The sequence below is a fragment of the Strix aluco genome, chromosome 8, assembly GCF_031877795.1.
Source record: "Strix aluco isolate bStrAlu1 chromosome 8, bStrAlu1.hap1, whole genome shotgun sequence".
Taxonomy (NCBI): domain Eukaryota; kingdom Metazoa; phylum Chordata; class Aves; order Strigiformes; family Strigidae; genus Strix; species Strix aluco.
Window position 1 is genome coordinate 30,461,023 of NC_133938.1, and position 20,891 is coordinate 30,481,913.

The 20,891-nt window shown below is 43.5% G+C and overlaps 1 protein-coding gene across 1 annotated transcript in view; it reads right to left on the bottom strand.

The window, feature by feature from the left end:
• The window catches only part of XPR1 (xenotropic and polytropic retrovirus receptor 1), a 114,221-nt gene that overhangs the window by 11,667 nt on the left and 81,663 nt on the right, over positions 1–20,891 (bottom strand). The window contains exons 5-11 of the mRNA XM_074832945.1: positions 19,514–19,663; positions 19,060–19,143; positions 18,488–18,569; positions 15,005–15,192; positions 14,594–14,773; positions 10,545–10,710; positions 8,619–8,810 (exon numbers count right to left, since the gene is read on the bottom strand). Coding sequence (XP_074689046.1) covers positions 8,619–8,810; positions 10,545–10,710; positions 14,594–14,773; positions 15,005–15,192; positions 18,488–18,569; positions 19,060–19,143; positions 19,514–19,663 — 1,042 coding nt within the window. The remainder of the gene's footprint in view (positions 1–8,618; positions 8,811–10,544; positions 10,711–14,593; positions 14,774–15,004; positions 15,193–18,487; positions 18,570–19,059; positions 19,144–19,513; positions 19,664–20,891) is intronic.

A 20,891-nucleotide genomic window follows, 5' to 3' on the forward strand; every position in this document is an offset into this window, starting at 1 on the left:
GCCGCAATGCTGATGGGAAGCAGCGTACCACAGGACCCATTTACAACCTCCACTGCAGAATTTCCATTAGTATCCTTAGTTTACCCTATAAAAGGCAATTCCAGTAGACACTCTGCACAAACACACCTACAAATTGCTCCAGAAGGTCAGCTAGATAAATAATGGAAGGCTTCCACCTTTGAACTGAAGCTGTGAATGGCCACAGTCCCAGAAAACAGCCAAAGGCACTTGCAGCAGCAGAATTTACTGCCTGCGAAAAATGCTGATAGACAATATCTTGGATCCCAAAACCAGCCCCAGGGGACACAGTATCTGACTAGCATTCTGAGAGAATACTATGCTGCACAAATTATAGCCCCTTCTAAACACAGGCAAGAGAAAGGTTGCTTTCTATCAAAGCTAGACAGCAAATACTGTCCTGAATGCTGTTACTATTGACTTTACTTCCAGAGAATACTATCTGTTTACCCTGCTGAATTATTCTGGGGAATGTAAACACTATATAGTATTCAACACAGCAAAAATCAATGCCATGTATTATTGAAGATCTGGATAAGAGCACAATGGCCCTCGATAAGCACTCCTGGTGTGTCAGCCACTGGAGCTGGCTGTGGTTTCTGCTGATGGTGAAAGCTGTGATAAAAGCTGTAAGAAGCATGAGGTTATCAGGAAACACAGTCAGGTAAGCCTGGCTACATCAGACAAAACCAACCCAGCCAGAGCAGTTCTGCCTCCAGCATCGATTGAAAACCTCTCCGTCAAGGCACCCCAAATTCAGACTCTTTTGACAATCAGCCTTTCAATCATGGATTTAAGCAGAACCAAACCAAAAATACACACATATGCGGTGTGCTAGCCAAGCACAGACACTAGAATACTGAGTGTACACTTTTTGCCTGGGGATGATGTGTGCCCATTAACTCCATCCCAGCACACAACAGGAGGGGGGTGACAGCCAGAAGTGACTCATCTACATAGGAACTGCCATCAGAACGACAGCCCAAAGCATTTGTCTAACACCTTACTGCTTCAAGTGCAGTACTACCACTCCCTCAGTAATTATGTGTCTTAATGAGGGAATAGCAGCAGCGTTGCCTTTCTGCCCAGCCAGCATGTACCACTATTTAATACTGATCAATGGCAGAGCCATGACATGACAGTGGACTTAATGCAGTAAAAAGGCAAATAATCCGGAGGAGCACACGGAGGACTCACCATCATGCGCTGATGGGCTTTGTCAAATACCAACCATTTCATAGGAACAACCTTCCCGTTAGATTCTGCAAACCTTGGCTATAGCCTCCGGGCACAATTTAAAGCAAAGCAGCAAGATACAGTGCAGTGAAGAACTGTCAGGAGGCAACATCTCGTTTCTTCTAGTTAGATTCTACACTTGTAGAGCAGGGAAATCCCCAAATCATGTGTTGCCTAAAAATACTCTGCAGGTTTGCATTGGGTTTGTAGTAGGATACGACTGTCTAATTTCAAGACATCACAGCAATCTCATTGCTTGTATCTCACAAACAGAAAAATGGGATTTAATTGCAAACAGGAGGAAGCATATCAGTCATGACTGAGATTTGATCTGATTCTTCTGGTGGCTTCTCTAGCACTTGAGAAGTGTTCTTGGGGGATGTTTAACTGCTACCTTGAGAAGGATGGGCTTTCCAATCTAAGCATTTGCCAGCAGTCTCACTAATAAGAATCTCTGGATTCACAATCAGAAATAAATAGCATGGTAACCAGGGCCTTCACTGAACAATTTAGGGACTGGGACACAATATCACCTGCTACCTCTATAGTGCTTTGAGATCCAAAAAGCAGATTCGTTCAAAAGATAATTTCAACCAAACAAAATCAAAATTAAAAAAAAAAAAAAATTGTCAGATGAGCTCATCTCCTAGATTTCTGCAGCACTAGAGAACTCCAGACCTGCATACATTTCACAGGTAAATCACTTGTGATGTAGTCAGTTACTTCTCTAAAACGTTCCATTAAAAAAAAAGGTCAGGCTTCTCCCTCTTAAGTGCCCATGAAATGAGATAACAGTAGGCCACCCTTTTTACTTACACCTTATTCATTAGTGTTCCCGCTTCTCCAGCCACCTTTAACACAAAAGTGTATTAAGAGATATGAACGGTACTATTAGCCCACTTTCCAAATCCCAGCTATTAAAACCCTCCCTCAGCTGCAATCTTGAGAAGCGAACGCATGAATCACGCAGCGGCAGGGTGCCGAGGTTGCCTCTTCCGCCCCCCTGGTGCGGCTGTCGGCACTGGGAATGTCCTGCTTGACATTTGTAGACCTACAAAGCATGGCAAGATTTCCCTGCGGGATTTTATGCTTCATTTGTGCTGACATTCGGGGTGCGGTGGCAGTTCCCGAAACCGCTCTGCCTAACACCCCCTCCTCCCGGGCTCCCCGCCAAGCACAGGCTGCCGTCTCATCTCGCCTTCCCCGCTCACTTACCGCAAGCTGCCGGCCAGCGAGCTCCTGCCGGCACCTCCGCCCCGGTCACGGTGGTCCTGCTGCAGCCCTGCCGGGGTGCTCCTCACCCTTCCCAGCTCCACCCTGAAGCACCATCACTGAGACGGGTGTCTAAGCAATTAGAGAAGCTAACAAGCCAGCGTGGAGAAGCCGGGCTGGCTCGGGGTGCCGCAGAGACCCACGTCAAAGCTGGGAGGAGGTCAGAGGCCAGGATGGAAATGTTTGCCCATGGCAATGCCTCCGATTCTTTGCTAATGACACTGCTGCTGCTCTGATGGAAAGGATCAGAAAGACTGGCTAATGAACACAACTCATTACTGAAGGCCTCCTGGGCACAGGATGACAGGGTTTCAGACAAAAATTCATCCTAGCTCACAGCAATGTGACAGACATTGCACGTTTCGCCTCCAAATAATCATCCTGATGGAGTTGCCAGTATGCTGTGCTAAGGCAAGCCCCACAAAAAACTGCAAGTATTAAGAAAGAAGCCAGTTAATCCCATTACAAAGTTTGTTTTACTTCAAGAGGTCAATCCAAGCACTCTATAAGGCTCTTGTGACACCCAAATCAAATGGTCTGGCTTGCCACAGTGCTGACAGCTCTTCCAGTGCTGAGAAAGAAGGGGAGAGATGGGAGATCTTCTACCGACACACAAGGGATAAGCTAGGGAACAGGAGCTCACAAATGCTACTTGTTTCATTCTTTCATTAATGGGTTGTTTGGTTGGTTGGTTTTTTTTTTAAGTTTCGTACTTTTTTTTAAAAAAAAAAAAAAAAAAAGACTTGTACTTGAATTCTGTATGTCCACTTATTTTGCCTTGCCCCACTCCTCACTCCCTAGAAATGAAATGACATTTCTCAGTTGAGGGACTATAAGCTGTTGCACCGATGTCTGATTTCTGTAAAAGTCATTTTAGTCCCAGCTCTCACATCACCTTGTTCTCCTCTGCCGCTGTAATCATTTAGGATCACAGTTAATTATTGTCCCACCTACCAGCAAATTAACTGCACGGGCATTGCACCCTGCAGTTTCTAATGCGGCAGCAACAAGGGTTAAGTGACACAACCCACTACCCAGTACTTCAGCTGGCAGAGAAGAGCAGAGCCAGGGTGCATGCAGTCAGGCATCCTCCCGCAGCTCCCAGTGCAACAGTTTGACGTTACCACCATCCTCTCCCCCTTCCTGCTGTGCATCACCATCCTTCACCTGGAAGTCACAGCCCTCCCCAGGGGAGCTGTGGTGGGACAGACTGTGGGAGAACCAGCGATCCGTTCCACCGGCTACGGCAGCCTGTATCACCACTGCTAACAGCTGAAGCCATTGTGATTAATGAGGGGTGGCCAGCACTTAAGAGACCTCGGAATCTTCCGCTGTATTTTCAAAAAGCAGCACATTTCCCATTCATCTTCATCTGGTCAGATCTGGTCGAACCTCTCTATTAGGAAGGGATGGTCCAACACCTCCCTGCAAAAGCCCATTAATCGAAGGATGACTCCTGCCTTGACGGCTCACATCTCTATTCCTTGGCAAAGCAAGGAGTTTCACAGTTTTCTCTTACGCTGGCTTAAAAAAAAAAAACCAACAAATTACACAGCATTTCACCAGAGAAGCCTGTTTCTGAAGTGCTGATGAGAACACAGACAGAAGCACTACTCTTTAGAGACAGCCCTATTTAGTTAACTTCCATATTTTTAATTACTGTCAATTTCCCGGGCTGTTTAATGAGAAAGTGCGTGGCAGTTACATTATTTTAGACCAACCCATGGCTCTCCGTGGCACTTCCAAGCCAATGAGAGCTGGTGTTCAACAGTCTCATTTGGAGTACCTGGGAAATGGCATGGGAGTGGTGTGGAAGAAGAGATGCTTACTCAAGTTTCCAGGCTGCATGGATTAACTTCGGAATAATTTAGAGGTTAATAAATAGCTGGATACTACCCAGACCACAAGGATTTAATTGAAGAAGGTGTGTAAATCAAACTGACGATGAAAACTTCCACAAACCATCTTTCCTTTCAGTTAAAGGTTAAAAACCCAGATAGCCAGTTTTAAGCCAGTACTTGTACTTAAGCTCAGTAGCACATTCCTGAAAAAAACAAGGGAAACACACAAATGACCACGCTGAAAAAGGAAATCCCACAAAACAAGAAGAAGATTGAAGACTACAAAGCACTCAAGAAGCTCAGTTCTTCAAGCACAGAAGCCCAATCTATATTCTACGTGAGCCAGATATTTCTGATGACACCACGTGAGCAAAAGACATCGAGTCAGAGAGAACTGACAGACAGTAGCAAAACCAAGATGCATCTTATTTTACAAAGAATAAAGTTGGAGCATAAATCACACAAAAATCTTAAGAAGCGACCAGCACTCTCAGAGTAGCACAAAACAACTCCAGTTGCACTGCTTCTCATGTGAGCTGAAGACCTAAATATAATAAACCTATCATACAAAGCCTGAACCACTTCTGAGTGAGGAATGAAACCAAGGCTGGCTATTCTAGGTATGTCAGCGTACCTTCTTAAATACAAGTACACTTTATGCAAGAGGGGATCCCCGTGGAATGCTACAAGCTGGACTGAAGTGGAAGCAGCTACAATGGTGCATTTGTCAAAGAAGGCACATGTGTTTTTGGCAGAGCAAAAACACTGCAACACGTAGTTGTGTGTCAAAATAACCCTGCACTTGGGGTAAATAGTCTGCTGCAGACTCAGGTTGAATAATTTGCTTCCCCAGCACCACGCAGGTTTCCATAGGGATTAAATAAGGCAATATAATACTCAGTTGGCTAGCTCTGGGGAAAGCTACTCAGCACTGCCAGGGAAGTTAATGCCAGTGCTCAACTCCTTAGTGCAAAGCAAGGGTAGGAACAAGCCGGGGGCAGAGGCTTCTGCTCGGCCGCGCTGCGAGCGGGCAGGGACCGGCGGCACGCACGCCAGTTGCTAGGTAGCTTAGAGTTACAGATATGCCTCATTTGCCTGTGCAAACATACCCCGCAGGACTATATTTACAGAACGCGGCCTTTGCTTCCCATTCCTTTGAGTGATATAAAAATACTGAGAATTCTTCCTTTGGGAGCTCAGCAACAGTTGCCCTTGGGTTGCTGCTGTCGTCCCTGAAACGCGACGGTGTTTCTGAGCCGTGGTGAAGCGGACAGGCTGTGTCAGCACTTGGCCACACAACCACTGCCTGCTCCAGTCTTATGGGGTTGCTACTTTCACTTCAGCTTCACTAATTCAGTCTCTAAATATCAAGATGATAGGTTGGAGTTAGCTCTGTAAAACTAGTCTAGTCCCAAGACAACAGGATCACAAGTTCGGGAGAGAAAACCCACCAGTTTACTTTGATATCTTACTGGTCTAACATCCCAACTGCAATTAGCAGAGAAAATTGCATTCTGCATCTAAATCAAAAGGAAGAAAAGTAAAGAAACGGCTTCTCTGGAGGAAGAAAGAATCAGAATTATGCACTGCTTGAGCAATATGAATTATTAAACAGTGATATTTTGGGGAAACTGAGATACTTGTCAAGAGCCCACAGTACGCTGTGTTGCTGGGGGGATCCTTTGCTACAGGAGGTTTGGAGAAGGGAGTACCACATATGACTAGAAGCAGCATACATCACTTAAACATAATAAGGTGGCACTTGTACATTTGTTTAGTTTGAGCTGTTTTCCAGCAAGCATACAAAAACACAGCACAAGAATGCTCTAAGTGCTCTGTATGAATTAGCTGGCTTTCAACGCCAACAAACCCTCCTAGCCGCACAGTCCATCTTCCCACAGCTGGCAGACCACGAGCTAAAAACCTACAGACCTGCTACAAATTATTCACTGTTCAAATCAAGGGAGGAAGACAAGCCTTTTCAGAGGGCTGCAACATCCCCAGGACTCCCAAGTGGAGAACGGGCGCTGGTGTACATTACCTGACCTCCCAAGAAAAGGCCACCAATTACCCTCTTGTCCTGGCAGCCAAACACTGTCATTCCAGAGGTATAAGTCATAGCCTTGCAAACACAGGCATGAAAGGCTGTTTAAACAAAACCCTTGTTACCACAGCAATTAATAGGTTCATTACTGCAATTAGAGCAGGTCTAAGGAGCAAGGATCTTTACCAATTTGACACTGGCCAGTGCTTGCTTTCATTAATAGCAAGCAGCTAGCCCCCAACAGATGTTTTGTAGGTAAGAGATCAGTGTCTCTGCTATCCTTAGGCAGACACAGGGAAGGTGTGGGCGAGCAGTGCATCTATTTTCAACAGTAACATCATAACTTGATGATAGACCATCTGATTCCAAGTTCAAAAAGAACTGGGAATCTATGTAAAGCACATAGATAAATTAGATTCTTAACAGATACAGCATAATAGAAAGTGTATTTATGGCAGGATGGGAACAGGCCTGCAGGGCTGAGAAGACACAGCAAGGTCTTTAGGCAGCCCTCTGAAAAATCGCTAGAAGCTCAGGCACAGTGACATTTACAAAATCTCTGCTAACTTGTGATTTCCAAAGGCCACAAAGCTTCCAAATTTTTTTGTAGGATACCAACAACTACATGCTATTGACTCCCACTAACAAAACCGGACAGACAAAAGCTGGGAGTCATGAATATCTCTCAGCAGTTGGAACAAGCCCCATGCCTGGCTCGTAAACACCTCATTACAACCCACTCCCTGCCAGACTTGAAGAGCAGACAACAGTTATGTATGGCAGCAACGAGAACAGGGGTCAGCAGTACTGGCACGGATGTAAACTTCAAGGGGAGTAGAAAGAGGTCAAATTCTTCAACAGGACATTGTGACAGATGCTGGTTTTCCTCTTGGTTCCAAACCTACCCCAACCTTCCCACAGAAGGCTCTGCCTCCTGGGAAGGAGAAGCATTAGTCAGCCTCCCCAGAGCAGGCACTGTATATAAACGCATATACGCAGTGACTATAGCCAGGCAATCTGTACTTGTCTCATCTCAGGGTTTGGTGGCGGTGACTAACTGGACTGCAGGGCTGGAACAGAAGAGCTGCAGAATGTCACTGAGCAAACAAGTTAAAACGAGAACAAGCTCCGGGGACACGGCAGCCGGGAGGAGACGCACGGAGGGGCCAGGCGCTGCATCCACCACTGATGCTCCCACACCAGGTTTGCATGTACCTCCGGAAACAGAGCGCCTGACTTCCAGCCCTCAGCCAGCCTGCACCAATGCACCTCTCTGCCCTTAAAATGCAAGGTTTAAGAAACGTTATCGGTGTGACTTCAGGCCCAGCTACGTCAAAACAGCCATTTCTTGGCCGCAGGAAGGTTTCTAATAACCCTGCCACCCCTCCAAAAGACCATCATGTTAACTAGAAGCATGCCTTGAATGCTTCTCCCTGCTCTGCCACAGTCATATTTCAGGATAAGTAATTGCTCATGAGTGTGTGCAGTTGCTAATTTCTAGAGATATAGAAGGCATATATTTTCAAATAAAAGAATACAGCTTTTAGGACTTCAGAACAATGAAAGGCAGGGTGACTGCCTGAAGTGCAGAAACTAAAAGCTTTTTCCCTCAGAACAAGAGCAGAATCGAGTAATTGTCGTTTCCAGGGAGATGGGGAACTTCAGGGATCAGAGCTCAATCTGCAGTTAAATGGATTGGAAACAACTCCCCCTACCAGCTGCAGAAAAAACATGGATAAAATACACAGGAAAATCCAGAGAGGGCATTTTCACAGCACTGTGCACATCTTCCCACATTCAGGAATGATGGACCACCTTTATTCAGATGATCCAGGTTAGCTATTCATGAATGCCAAGGGAGAAGTAGTTCCTGTGTTATCCCTTTCCTTCTACATCTCCCATTCAAGCTCCCTTCACAGCAAAAACTCACAGGTATTTTAGTTTTCTCCTTTCGGGAGACAAACCTGAAAATTCTCTCTCACACTCCAGAAGTGCAGTTCTAAGCAGACCAGGTATGTGAAAAATACCTAGAAGATGATCTAAAAATACTCTTTGCAAGCTAGGCAGGCCCTTGCCTTTCCACTGAGATGTTTCACAGGTGCCAAAAGACAAAAGTTCCTGCTTCAATGGGATGCCAAATTCTGAGCTTCTCCCATGTAAAAAGCAGAGCCCATGACTTGTAAGGGATTTTCCAAAATAACCAATACCTTTATGAGTGCTGTAGAGGGCTGCAAATGTCACCACGAAGAAGGTGGTGGAATATTTTCCAGCGTTAACCAGATGAAAGGCCCGTTTGTTATCACGGTAACGGCGCAGGCACTGGATGAATCGCAACCAAGCGGGGATGCACTGGACAACTGCTCTCACTCCGTAGGAGTAGCTGTAACAAATCTGATTATCTGCAAGAAAAAAAGTTTCAGGGACAAAGAGTCAGTCAGTTTAAGAACTCCTATCGTCTTCCTTTCGGTAAGAGTAATATCACGTGACAGGAGAGCAATTCCCCACCGATGTCTCCTACGTAGGCACCACACATCCAGAACAGCAAGCAGCTCATCCCCAGAAAGTATCCTGAAGCCCTTTACTCCCTCTCGGAAATGTTCAGGTGACATGACATCAATAACACATCCAGACAGATCATCATCTAACTATTTCACTGCTGCCAGTATAATTAACATGAAAGAAGATTAGAAATAATCTATTTTTAAATTTATTTTGTGCTGTTGGCAGTACTGTGAATAATCAAATTAAGGATGGAATTACAAAAGGCCTTCAACACTGAATGTTTGTGCATAAATGGGAGAGCATTTCCAAACTCTGCAGGACAGCTCAAAAAGGCTACTTTGCCTACGATGTCCTTGACCCACTTTTCTTGTATATAGGAAAAAACGTATTTCAGTATGTGTTTGAGGTTGGTTTGGTTTGGGTTTTTTTGTTTTGTTTTTAAAAAGCAAAGCCAGGGCATAGCTCTGGCTTCATCAACTGGGGTGAGAGGCAATGACACCAACATGACATTGTGTCACACCCCTGGTGTTTGAAAGCCTTCTTTTTATTGAGGAAATGACCAGGAAAACCCCAGCTTTGCCTGGAACCCCCAAGCATGCTGTATTCTTATACTGACTCTCTCAGCACATCTAAACCAAACACCCCACTAACAAACATTTGTTTCTTATTGACACTAATGGAGACAAGTTATTAGCTGATATTTATCCCAAAGCACTGTGCTATCATTCCACTGTTTGGATTGGAAGAGGACAAGTTGTTATCCACTCAGTTGCTTTATTTATTTTATTTTTAATAAATAAATATTTAGTTACTTGCAACACTGTCTTACAGGGAAGAGAAGGATCAGACAGAGTGGAAGAACAAAGCGAGCACTAATGCTTATTGAAGCATACTGCAAAATCTTTCAGCAAGTGTCAAAACCATCAGACAACACGATTTGCCAGTCACTGCTGAAAATGGAAAGACAACAGCCCGATCCAGGAGGAGACAGGTACTATTTTGCCACTGGGAAGGCCAAAGCCAAAATTCATATGCCAACTCTGCGGCTCTTCTGGATAGAAAGGAGAGAAGCAGCAGAGCATGCACAACCCTGGTGTCACAGCATCAACTCTGATTGAATAACGGGTGGCACTAACAAGCTCTGAGGATGTTTCTCCATCCTCTGCTGCTTTAGGGTACTGTGATGGAGCCTGTAAGAAACAGGCTACAGCACAGAAAATTGTGGTTAACAAGCTCATGCAACTCATTTTCATGCTGAGCAACAGAACAGGCTAAAAGCAAATACATGGTTAAACCACTATGAAATAAAACAACAATGCCAGGAAAGTGGATTTCTCTTTCCAGTCAAGAAGTGCTGTGTCTAAATTCTTTGATGAATATACAGATCAGGCCAAATGACTGGATTAGGAAATGAACAGACATCTGAAATTCCACTTCTCTGGATGGAAGTAAGAAAGTGAGTAAGAAGTAAGAAACTCTCTAATGCTGTGTTTACAAGAAATGCCAATTATTTAATTTCCTATGACATTGGTAGCCCTCTTCAAAACAGATAGATGATTATGAAGTTGCCTTGCTCAATGTTTTTCAGGTCATTTTGACCACCTTTGCCTGGGTTGCCAGCATAACTCTACCTGTATTTGCCAAAAGTCCAGCATTGTCCTCCCACTGAACCTCAAAGCTGTAGAAGCAGATCATGTATTCCAGATCCATGAGTATCACGACCAGGCTGTTGAGCTGATCAGCCAGCCAGAAATCTGCGAAGCCTACCTTGTGGAAGGGAGCAGTGAACACTCGAAACTGTCAGGGAAAAAAAGGAATAATTCATGACACAGTGTAAAAGACATCTAAATGCAGTGGCAGGACATCACAGCATTGAACAAATATGGAAATAACAGAAACGCTTGAAGATTTATTGCTGACATTTCATGACCGCTGACAAAAAAAAAAAAGATAACTTTTAGTACAAATAACATTCCTGCTTTCCTCCTCCTGTATGCATCTATTCATGTCCCCCCCACCTTTTTTGGTTTTTTACTGGCAGAAGAGCCCAGTCTTCTCCAACCAAGCTCTTTCCCAGAAACTCCTGGTCTCCACGTAAGATCTCTACACAGCTCCATTTCTCCTGTCGCTCCTCATTTTGACCAGCGCTCTCTTTCAGGCATTTATGTCATGTCTGCTGACACCTTCCACACTTACCTTCTCCCTCACACTTAATGTCAGTTAGATTATAGACCCTCAGCATGGTCATTAGTCTGATGATGGCTCGGTTTACTTAACACATTAGCTGTTCTTTGGTGTTAGAAGTTGTAAAAGCGATGACTGTTACTGTTGGATCTGCCAAAGCCTCTAGCAGGGAAAGAGTTAAAGAAAGGGCAGAGGAAATCCTATTGACTGTCAGTTAGACTCCCCCTCAATCCCAGTCCACTTTCCCTTGAAGCCTTAACGGCAGTTTTGCTACTTTCAAACCAGACAATTTTCATGGTCCATTACCTTTGATTACAACTTTCTCTACCCAGTTAGTTATAGTTACTAACAGCCAATTTCTCAAAGAGACAGCACCAGCACCATCCGGTAGTTCAGAGATTTATGAACCTTTACATTAATGAAAGCACAGGCTAACACTGATCTTTTATATTGCTCTCCTTATTAACCTAAAGGGTACAGAGTTACAGAAACCCGGGAAAGGACTGACACATTCCCATCAGCTTGTAATGCCAATTTAAGACTCTGGTCCTCAATTTCAAAGCCAAATAGGGGATTAAGACTTAGTGGCATAAAGCAGATACAGATTCTTGACCCAAAAAGCACTGTGCTCGTGTAGGACAGTGCCTATTACAAAGGCTCAAACAGGGCCAGCCGTTAGTGAGGTCTGTCCTCAAAGCCTTCCAGGGAAGCCACACCAGCCTTCCTCTGTTTTACCAACACTCCCTGATACGATCTTTACCTGTTTCATCATAGACCTCATTTTTTTCCATAAAGACAGACTGAAACAAATGAAATGTGAAAACAGCCTTACAGACAGGTCTCCCTAAAAAAAAAAGAAATAAAATCCCCGTTGTTATTTAATTTAGAGAGAGACACTTAGGCACTGCCAGACAACAGCATAAAGCTTTTAAGAGAGTAGAAGAGAGTAGAAGCTTTCCACCTAAAGGTTACAGTGGGTGAGGAGTCAGCAGATATGTCCACGACCTAGCTAAGGCACTGGCATCTCAGTCAACGATCCTCAAGAACATGAGCTGCCATTTGAACCCTCCTAACCCCACAGGTCAGGCACTGTGGTTTCCAACTGCTGCTATCACCCAGGCACAGCTGGAGCTGCAGCCCAGCTACCAGAGGGTGCAACTCCTCCCTTCCCAGCTGAGAAGGGTCCCTGCAACATCCTCCAGAGAAGACAGGCCACAAGAATAAACTCATAAAACACCAAAAGCTGGAGTTGAACCTCAGTTTCAAGTCATCAGTTGCAGTTATATACCAACAGTTCCACAATCTGAGCACAGACTTCCTGGTGCTGATTACTGCCGTTTTAATAACTGCTCAGATGGTAGATATTTGAGTTGGAGCTAAACACTTCCTAGATTTTCACCTCTCACAGACAGGCTCCCTGCAGTTGTTTCGCCATTTCGGCGCCCTGCAGAGAGCGTGGGCATGCAGACGCTGTGCCATCCCCTGTGCTCGGATCCGATTCCTCCCGGCGAGCTGCTCTCCTCAGCCTACACAAGGGCACTCATGGGCTTCTCATCCAGCAGCAACGGGGCAAAAAACCGCTCACCTAAGCACGTAGGCGAGAAAGAAGAGCCTGGCATGGGAATTAAACTTACTAAGGGCTAAATAACTGTTTTCACGCAGAGGAAGATCAATTCAGATGTAACCTGCAGTGCCTCGGAGATTATCAAAAGAGATCCCACTCCTGAGTACTAACAAGCAGTTGTTGATGATCATGGGTGGATGCAGTAAGCCTCCTAGATCCATCAGGAAATGCTACAACACACTGAAGTATCCTCCTGATTCGGTGCTAGAAAAATTGAAGGTGCCAGTAATGCTCTGCTACACCCAACATGTCAGACTTCATTTTGGATGGAAATGAAACATATCAAAGCGCGTGAAGAAAAACGCTCACCAAACTAAAATCTGTGTGAACAGCACAGTTCTAAGAATTGTGCTATTTAAACCTCTTTTCACCCAGATAGCTGCTGGCGACTGCATGGAGAAATAAAACACACCCAGCCAGCCAATTACATACAATAAAAATTAGAAAAGCCTAACAGCTACTCTTTATGTGGTTTGTCTGGCCTCTTTTCTGCCCTTCCCCCTTCCGCATAACACACAGTCAGAAGTACTGTGTCATTTTCCACCATTAAGGTGATCTTGCATTTTGATGAAGCTTTTTTCCCCAGGAGACCTTGGGATGAATTGGCCTCTGCACACCCCAAGGTATGCTTGTACTGCAGACTGCAGAGCAGTCTAGAGACAGCTGGGATAGAGCAGGGACTGGAAACTGCCCAAGAGCTCTGTGAAGACTGAGACTTTTACCATGTTTAACATATTAAGGTAAATTAGCACAGATATTGCTCACATGGTTAGACTACTTCCAGGGCTTCCCCTAGTACCAAGGGACAGCAGTAAGACTAATGAGGCTTGGGACTAAAGGTACATCTATGAGAGATGACTGAATGCTGGAAGGCAAAAAAGGAAGAACTGCAATAGTAGCAAGCTAGCAAATGAAATAACAGAGGTAAGCGCACAGAGGTTAACTAGCTGTGTGTATACCTGCACGCACATGCTTGAAGCATGATTCTACGTTTCATCTTTGCCATATTCCAGATAAAGTTAATTGTTTTAATTGGCATTAAAACGATTCTACGAATAACATCAGCCAGCCAAACCCTCTTCCGCCCGATGCTCTCAGAGCAGTTCCAGCAAGAATAAGGTATCGAGGGAACTAACTTGATTAAAGTAAATTTAAAAGAGCATACAGGGTGGGGATGAACGTGTGAAACAGCCATTTGGGAAGAAACCGATGAGCCATCCAAGAAGTTTGAAAACTGTTCTTTTGGAGCACCCACCTATAACTGGAACACTGAAGTAGCATGTATATTTACATTCAATTTACCAGATTTACCTTATCTAGAAAATACGAGCAGGGTCTAAAATAAATAGTTTGTTCAAGACCACAAACAGATTTGCTGAAAAAAAAACCCCACCCATGAACATAACTTTATAAGCAGTAACCTTTGCAAAGGTTCCCTCTCTGTCAGTGAACGCTCTCAGTGTTGTCAGTCACCCAGTTTGGGCTGGGGGGCATCCGTGCAGCCTTGCCTTAGAGCACTGGAACCTTAATCAAACTGTTTCACTACGTTAAGGAACAAACAACCAAAGATATTCTAGTGTTTCTGTATGTGCAGAACTATGTATACAGCTGTCTATAGGAAGATTAACAAGTAGCTACCTGCAATACAAAGATAATGACAGACTGGCACAGACAAGCAGAAGTTGCTTCTGTAAACCCATGCTCAACAAGCATTTGCAGTCAATACCTTATCAGGTCTGCTCTGTGAGTACACAGTGGTGTAAGCATCTCTCTTTCCTGAAGATTAGTGATGCTTGGATATACTTAACTCAAACTGCTCAGCTACAGTATTTAAAAAAAAAATTATTTATTTAAATCAGGTTTGAGACTTACCAATAGTTTGAGCAGCCAAAAACGGGACTTGTAATATAAGGTTTTGGTAGGGTTGATAAGAAAAAGCAACATGAAGCCGTACAAGATGAGTGGGTTCACCTGCATAGGGATGTAGGTGAATTTACCATATATACATGCCAGCAGGCTCAGGCACCACAAAACCCCCAGGAAACCAGCAATCTACAGAAAGATAGAAAAAACACATAGATACCTTATGAAAATATAGCTCTGAAACCTACAGTGAATTCTCATTATAAGAAAAGGGAGAGCAGTGCTCAACCCTGTAATCTAATCAGACTTCAGCAACTTCCCCTTCTAATTGTATTAGAACTCCTTGCCAGGAAACGGTGCAGGATTTATCCTCCTGATACACTGCCCAGCTCAACTACTCCTACTATCTGTTCTGTTTACCTCAAAGAGATGTTGATGGGACAAGTTGCTGCGGGGATTGAGTTCGAAGATGAGGACATGATTCACTCCAGCCTGTCTCCAGCCATACGTGTTGATACCCAGGAGAAAGAGGAATTCTATCAGGAGAAAGCCACCTCGATAGATTCTCACCAGTGGCCACACATTTGGTCCATCTATAAAAGCCACACCTGGCAAAGACAAAAATGAAACGACCTTAGTGATAGCACAAGTCACGTCACAAAGTAAAGCTGCTTTATTTGCTGGTTCGCAGATGCTCGGCTGTACCCCGTGAAAACAGGGTACACTCGTACGCCCCTGCGTATTCCAGCAAACGGAGGACTTTTTGCCTAGCCTGGCAGGGGATTTAGGAGTATTCTGGGGAAAATTCACTCTCCAGCTGGTGTAGTCAGGTCATTAGCAGCATCTTAAGTCCCCTGTCTCACACTACAGGCACAAGGGACAGCACTAGCATAAATCGTGACTATATGCACTTAAATGTTCTGGTTTAATGGAGATGAAATCCCAACAGACAGATACACAGATACTTCAGCTCCCCACAAAAGAAAGAAGCACCATTTACAGCATTTAAAACAATGCTAAACTGCGCCTAATCACTGAACTCAATACAACTGTAATGCAATACATATTCATAACTAGCAATATAATATCCAGCCGCACCCAAACGGAAAACTCAACACAAGGCAACAATACTGGAAAGCCTGTTGCTTCCTTTGTTCAGTCTTCAGGGTTTTGGAAACAAATTTGCTTAATTTCAAACGACAATAAGCCCTATACAGCAGCAGCTTACTCTAGCACAAGTCTGTCTGCAAAATACTGTCCCCTGGTTGCCCGATATGGGTTTTATGAGAAAAGCACCAAAAAAGTAGTTATTTGAATCCTCAATTTCAGTTTCAATGAGTGTTTCTTACCCACGTGTTTTTTAAGAGGGGAGAGAACATGCAGTTTTACAGAACTGACACTGAGAATTTATTCCCACAAACCTTCTTGTCTAAATTACAGCCCCAAGTTTTTCAAATTTTTCTTCAGGGAAAGCATATCCTTAACAAGAAGTTTTATGTGTTCAGCATCTGTACTTTATACTACATAAAATTATGGAGGAAAAATGCGCAAGGAACAATGACTCAGGAACTTGTTCTTTAAATTTAAAACTTAGAGACTATTGGGTTCAGTCAAAATAGAGTCAAATTTTGGACAAAAATGACAGACACCCTGAAGAAGCTGAAAGAAATGAGTCTTAAATGTGGAATTGCAAAAGCAGCTTTTCAAATTTTAATCTGAAACACCTGCAGACAAAACCAAGGGAGGTGCTTCCCACACAGGACAGAGTGGCCCCAAAAATACTGAGTAAGAAATGACCAGACAGAATAAGACAGATGCGCTGTTTGCTATTTGAGACAGAACTCCCAGACAAAGGTTTATCCTGAGGTGAACACAGTTCAGTATGACAGTATAGCATATGACTTCCATAGCTCATGCCCGCTAATCTTATTTCTGGACTCTCAGGGTGATAGAGGACTATTATTGCAGCATGGAGCAGCAGCTGGTTCTGGACAAAAAGCAGATACTGAACAGTACAAGCAGCTGAGATACTAACACAGAAGCTGGAGTATTTATGTACATTCTCTCCTCTGACACTAAGACCCTATCTAGTTTAGCTTCTGCAGTGTAAAGGCTAGGTTTGAGTCCCTTTTCATGTTTCCTAACTGAACCATTGTCTTCACTAAGCCGAGCAGTTTGACCGAAGACCCTCAAGGACCCCACTTGCAGGGAAGTGCCCAGCAAAGGTGCACGAGGTCTCAAATGGGCACAACCCAGTCCAGGGCTCCGTACTACAGCTCTGAGGCAAAGAGATTTTCCGTTCATATGCTGTTCCCACTTAAATCTAACACAAACGAAGTCACCTCCTATATTCAGCAGAAACATGACACTTGATCAGCTCATCCCTTCAGCAAGCTCAGGCTCTGAACAAGGTGTGCAGAGAGGAAGATGTCACTGTAACGTTTGCAGCCTTTAAAAGACCCCACGTTATTATGAACTCATTGTAAAATGCTGCTGTTCTAGTTTTAAAAGCAGGCAATACAGAAGTGGTTTACTATTAGAAGTCATGTTCTAATGCTGTTTCACAGATTCTACACATACAACACTAAAATCCCATCTGAGTGAATCAAATCATAAAAACAATTTGGCAAAAGTAGCTGAGAGGTTAGCAAAGTAATATCCAATTAAAAACAAACACTTTGCAGTTAGAGCACAGTCTTTGCCCAATATCTGAAGTAACGTACAGATATCAGATCATGCCTGCTGATACAAACATACCTATTATTCACACCAGGTTAGTAACATCTGCTTTAGAGATATAATCATTTTTATGAATTCATTCTCACAACTGTGTCACTTTTTCATTCTTAATACTGAGAGATAAAGCAAACACAACTGGCTTCAATCATATTTGCATCTCACAGAGATCAAACATGTAAGTAACAGAAAAAACCAAAAAGATACGATGAATAAAGAACAGCTTCTACACATTAAACGGATCTTTCACGCAGATGGGTCAACTTTCTGCCTTTACCATAAGAAGACCAAATGGGAAGCACTGCAAATGTCTTCTCAAATAAGAGACATTTTATCCCAAGAGATGACTGGATCCAATTATAGAAACATCTGATTAAAAATTCTTTTAAGTCCAAAACACAGACATGGGTTTTCCCTAATGCAAGAGCTTGTACGTTGATTTGGTAAGCTTTGCCTTTGTACTGCTTAAGCAAGTTACAACACTACTGAAATCACACACACAATTAGTAAAGCCATTTGTGATTAAGCACTGTATCTGGATCTACAGTACTAACATGGCTTTTACTCTAATCAGAGTCCAAACTCAGAAGGCACAAAGCAGAATAAAACCAAGGCCTGAGATAAGCAATAATTTATTGCAGCTTGTAAACAATCTTGCCAAAATCTGCCAACAAGAAAGATTCAATTAATAGGCATCAGGCATTGAAATCCTAGAAATTTCTACATGAAAATGTCTCAAGTGGCATGGTGCTTACATGGCTCTATGTCTGGTCTCATGCCCTGTAGGGAGTCAGTACCATGCAAAACTTATGTACTACAAGCCTCTGTCTCAAGGTGGGCGAGGGCTGTGTTCACAGAACAATAACAGAAATCTGTCTTTATATACGGATGTTGCACCTCCAGAATATCCCTCCAAGAATAAGGAGGAAGCCAGGAGAACAAACCATAATATGTTCAAAGTCCAAAACTTGCATATATATATACCAGGAGAAAAAACACAGCCTATTACTGAGCAGAACTAATAATTCACAACAGTGTGATCTGAGTCAGGCTGATTTAACCCAGAACATCCCGACCAACCCAGTTCAGATCCAGGTGCTCACTAAGTGACGAGAACACCTGGGAACCAAGGCAGGCAGCCCGCCGGGTCCAGCCGAGGATACCCACCTGAAAGTATGACAGTGACGTTCAGTGCAATGAACAACCCACAGAACAATCCAACCCTGAATGTAGTCCAGGCTGGTACAGGCTGTGAACAAAGCAATGGTGGAATTAAGGTGGGGTAAATAGGTTATCAGCAAAGTCAGAATAATTTGCAGAGTAATCAGAGATACAATGTTCTGATCTCTGATTGCACTCTTGCTCTTGAAATGAGGTTTTTTTAAACTGAAAATGCTGCACAATATTCTTGCCTATGTCGTTGTCATGTTGCAACAGAGCTCGGGCATCTCAACGCCCTTTGAAAAATATTCCAGACCACACAAACACTAGTTATATGTTATTAGCACAAATTTCCTTTTGCTATTTATCTCATCCTTTCATTACCTTGTCTGCATGCACTAGGACAAGTAAGCTTCCAAGTCTTCCGGAACTAAAGCAGATTATGTGGCCGTCCCCCCCTCACAATTTGTGGAGCATGTTCACATCAGTTATTTTCATGACTTTGTTCTGATGTTGAATCTAATTTGGCACCTTGACAAGTTGGAGAAGCAGTTTTGCTACATAACTCGGCCTCTCACCTGAGCTGCTCCTAAGGGTGGAACACGCAAACGTTTCATAGCCTTCTGTCTGTCTCCATCTTCTAACTCATTGGTCACCACTTCCTAAGGAGATAAAGATATACATCACAGAAGTTCATTCTCATGATAAGCACAACAACCAAATATAATGGTTGATTTCCAAGTTACATTTGAGGCCTGGCCCAATACTCTTCTAATACACAGTAACAACGATATGACAAGCTCACCGTGCTGCAATACAAGCTAATACTGCATTAGCTTTTCAGAGTGAAAAGGTACCAGCTGAATAGAACATATCCAAATTTACATAAGCAGTGCCAGTAATCAGTGGCATTGCAAAATCAATTAATAGTTGCCTTGGTGAATACAAGCTAGAGAAGGCAAAACATTATAGGAATCAGTAGCATCAGTTTTCTAGTTAAAAAAGGAGCGGTGCCCTGACTAGCACCTTTACCTCTGTTTCAGAGATAAGCTGGTTGATCTTCTTGCAGGTGTAGAAGGGTGCCACCTCCACCTCGGCCACCCGCCATTCTGCTCCCCGCGCCGTCTCCAGGTTCTTGTCATGCTTCTTCAAGATCTTGCGGAAGCCGGTGAAGTTCAGGTTCTGCAGACAAGGGAAAAGTTACTGGCTTTTAACCTCAGTCAGCTCACAAGAAAGCTCAATGGCTACATTTCCAGTGCTTGCAAAAAAGGAATAGTTAGTAAGAAGAATCAAACTAACTGCATCTACTGTCAGGAAGTTTTTGAGCGATTACTTTATTAGAAGTAATATATATTCCTTGCAAATAACAGAAAAAATGTGGGACTCAAGGGCATAAAACCACATAACTTATTCACAGGGAACTACCTAAACCTCATATTCCCTGAGAAGCCAAATCACTCCCACTCTCCTCCTTAACGCAGGAAGAAACGACATTCCTGATGAAACCTCACTGAAGACAAATAACCTTTGGACATACTCAAAACTCGTATGCCTGAAGTTTTTTCAAGATGCTTCCTCTGTCTGGGCACACCTTACTGATTATGTCCGGGGTGCTCCAACTCAGCAACTGCTCTCTGGATTAGCTGTAGTTGTAATGAGCTCTTAAACACCCAAAGCTGCAGGAAGGCTGTGTTTTGTCCCAGCTCCCACAGTCGTCACCTATCCTTCAAGGGGTTTTCCCTTCTGAAAAGGTTAGGCTACTGACTTCTAGACTCTTTAAACTTTACATTGGTTCCAAATCAAGTTTCCCAGATAAGTGTATTCTAGAAGGGAAATGCTTGTACAAAAATTTTAAGTGCTGCAGATTAAATCCAGACAGGTGCATCCCCACAGCAGCATCCTTTTCCACAGAGTACGTTGCACAATGACTGCAAAACTAGTTCAGGCTTGCAGATGTGGGAGATGTAACTCTCTAGTCTGTAAAGATAAGCACATGATGCTGCATTAAACCAAGAATTAACGGTTGATTTCCAAGTTATCTATGAGCCCTGACCCAACGCTCTTCTAATGCACACTAAGACAGGGAAAGCTCATCAACACTGCAGGCAATTGCTGTGACAAGATGCATTTGAAATCCTGCATTACATTATACAGAAAACACCACTCAAAAGAGTCAACGTTTTGTTCAAGCAACATCAGGAATGCAGACAGACCATGGCAAGATTCACTTCTAAAATATCTTAGAAAGTAGCTTGGAAAGAAAAGCAGGGAAAATGGCAAAATCCAGTGCCCTGGGGAGAGGCACCAACTACTCACTGAAATTATTTTCAATCTAATTATGCTTAGAGTGATTTAATACCAGACCCCATCATATAGGTGGGGAAATGAGGCTAGGGAGACAGGAGCAGGA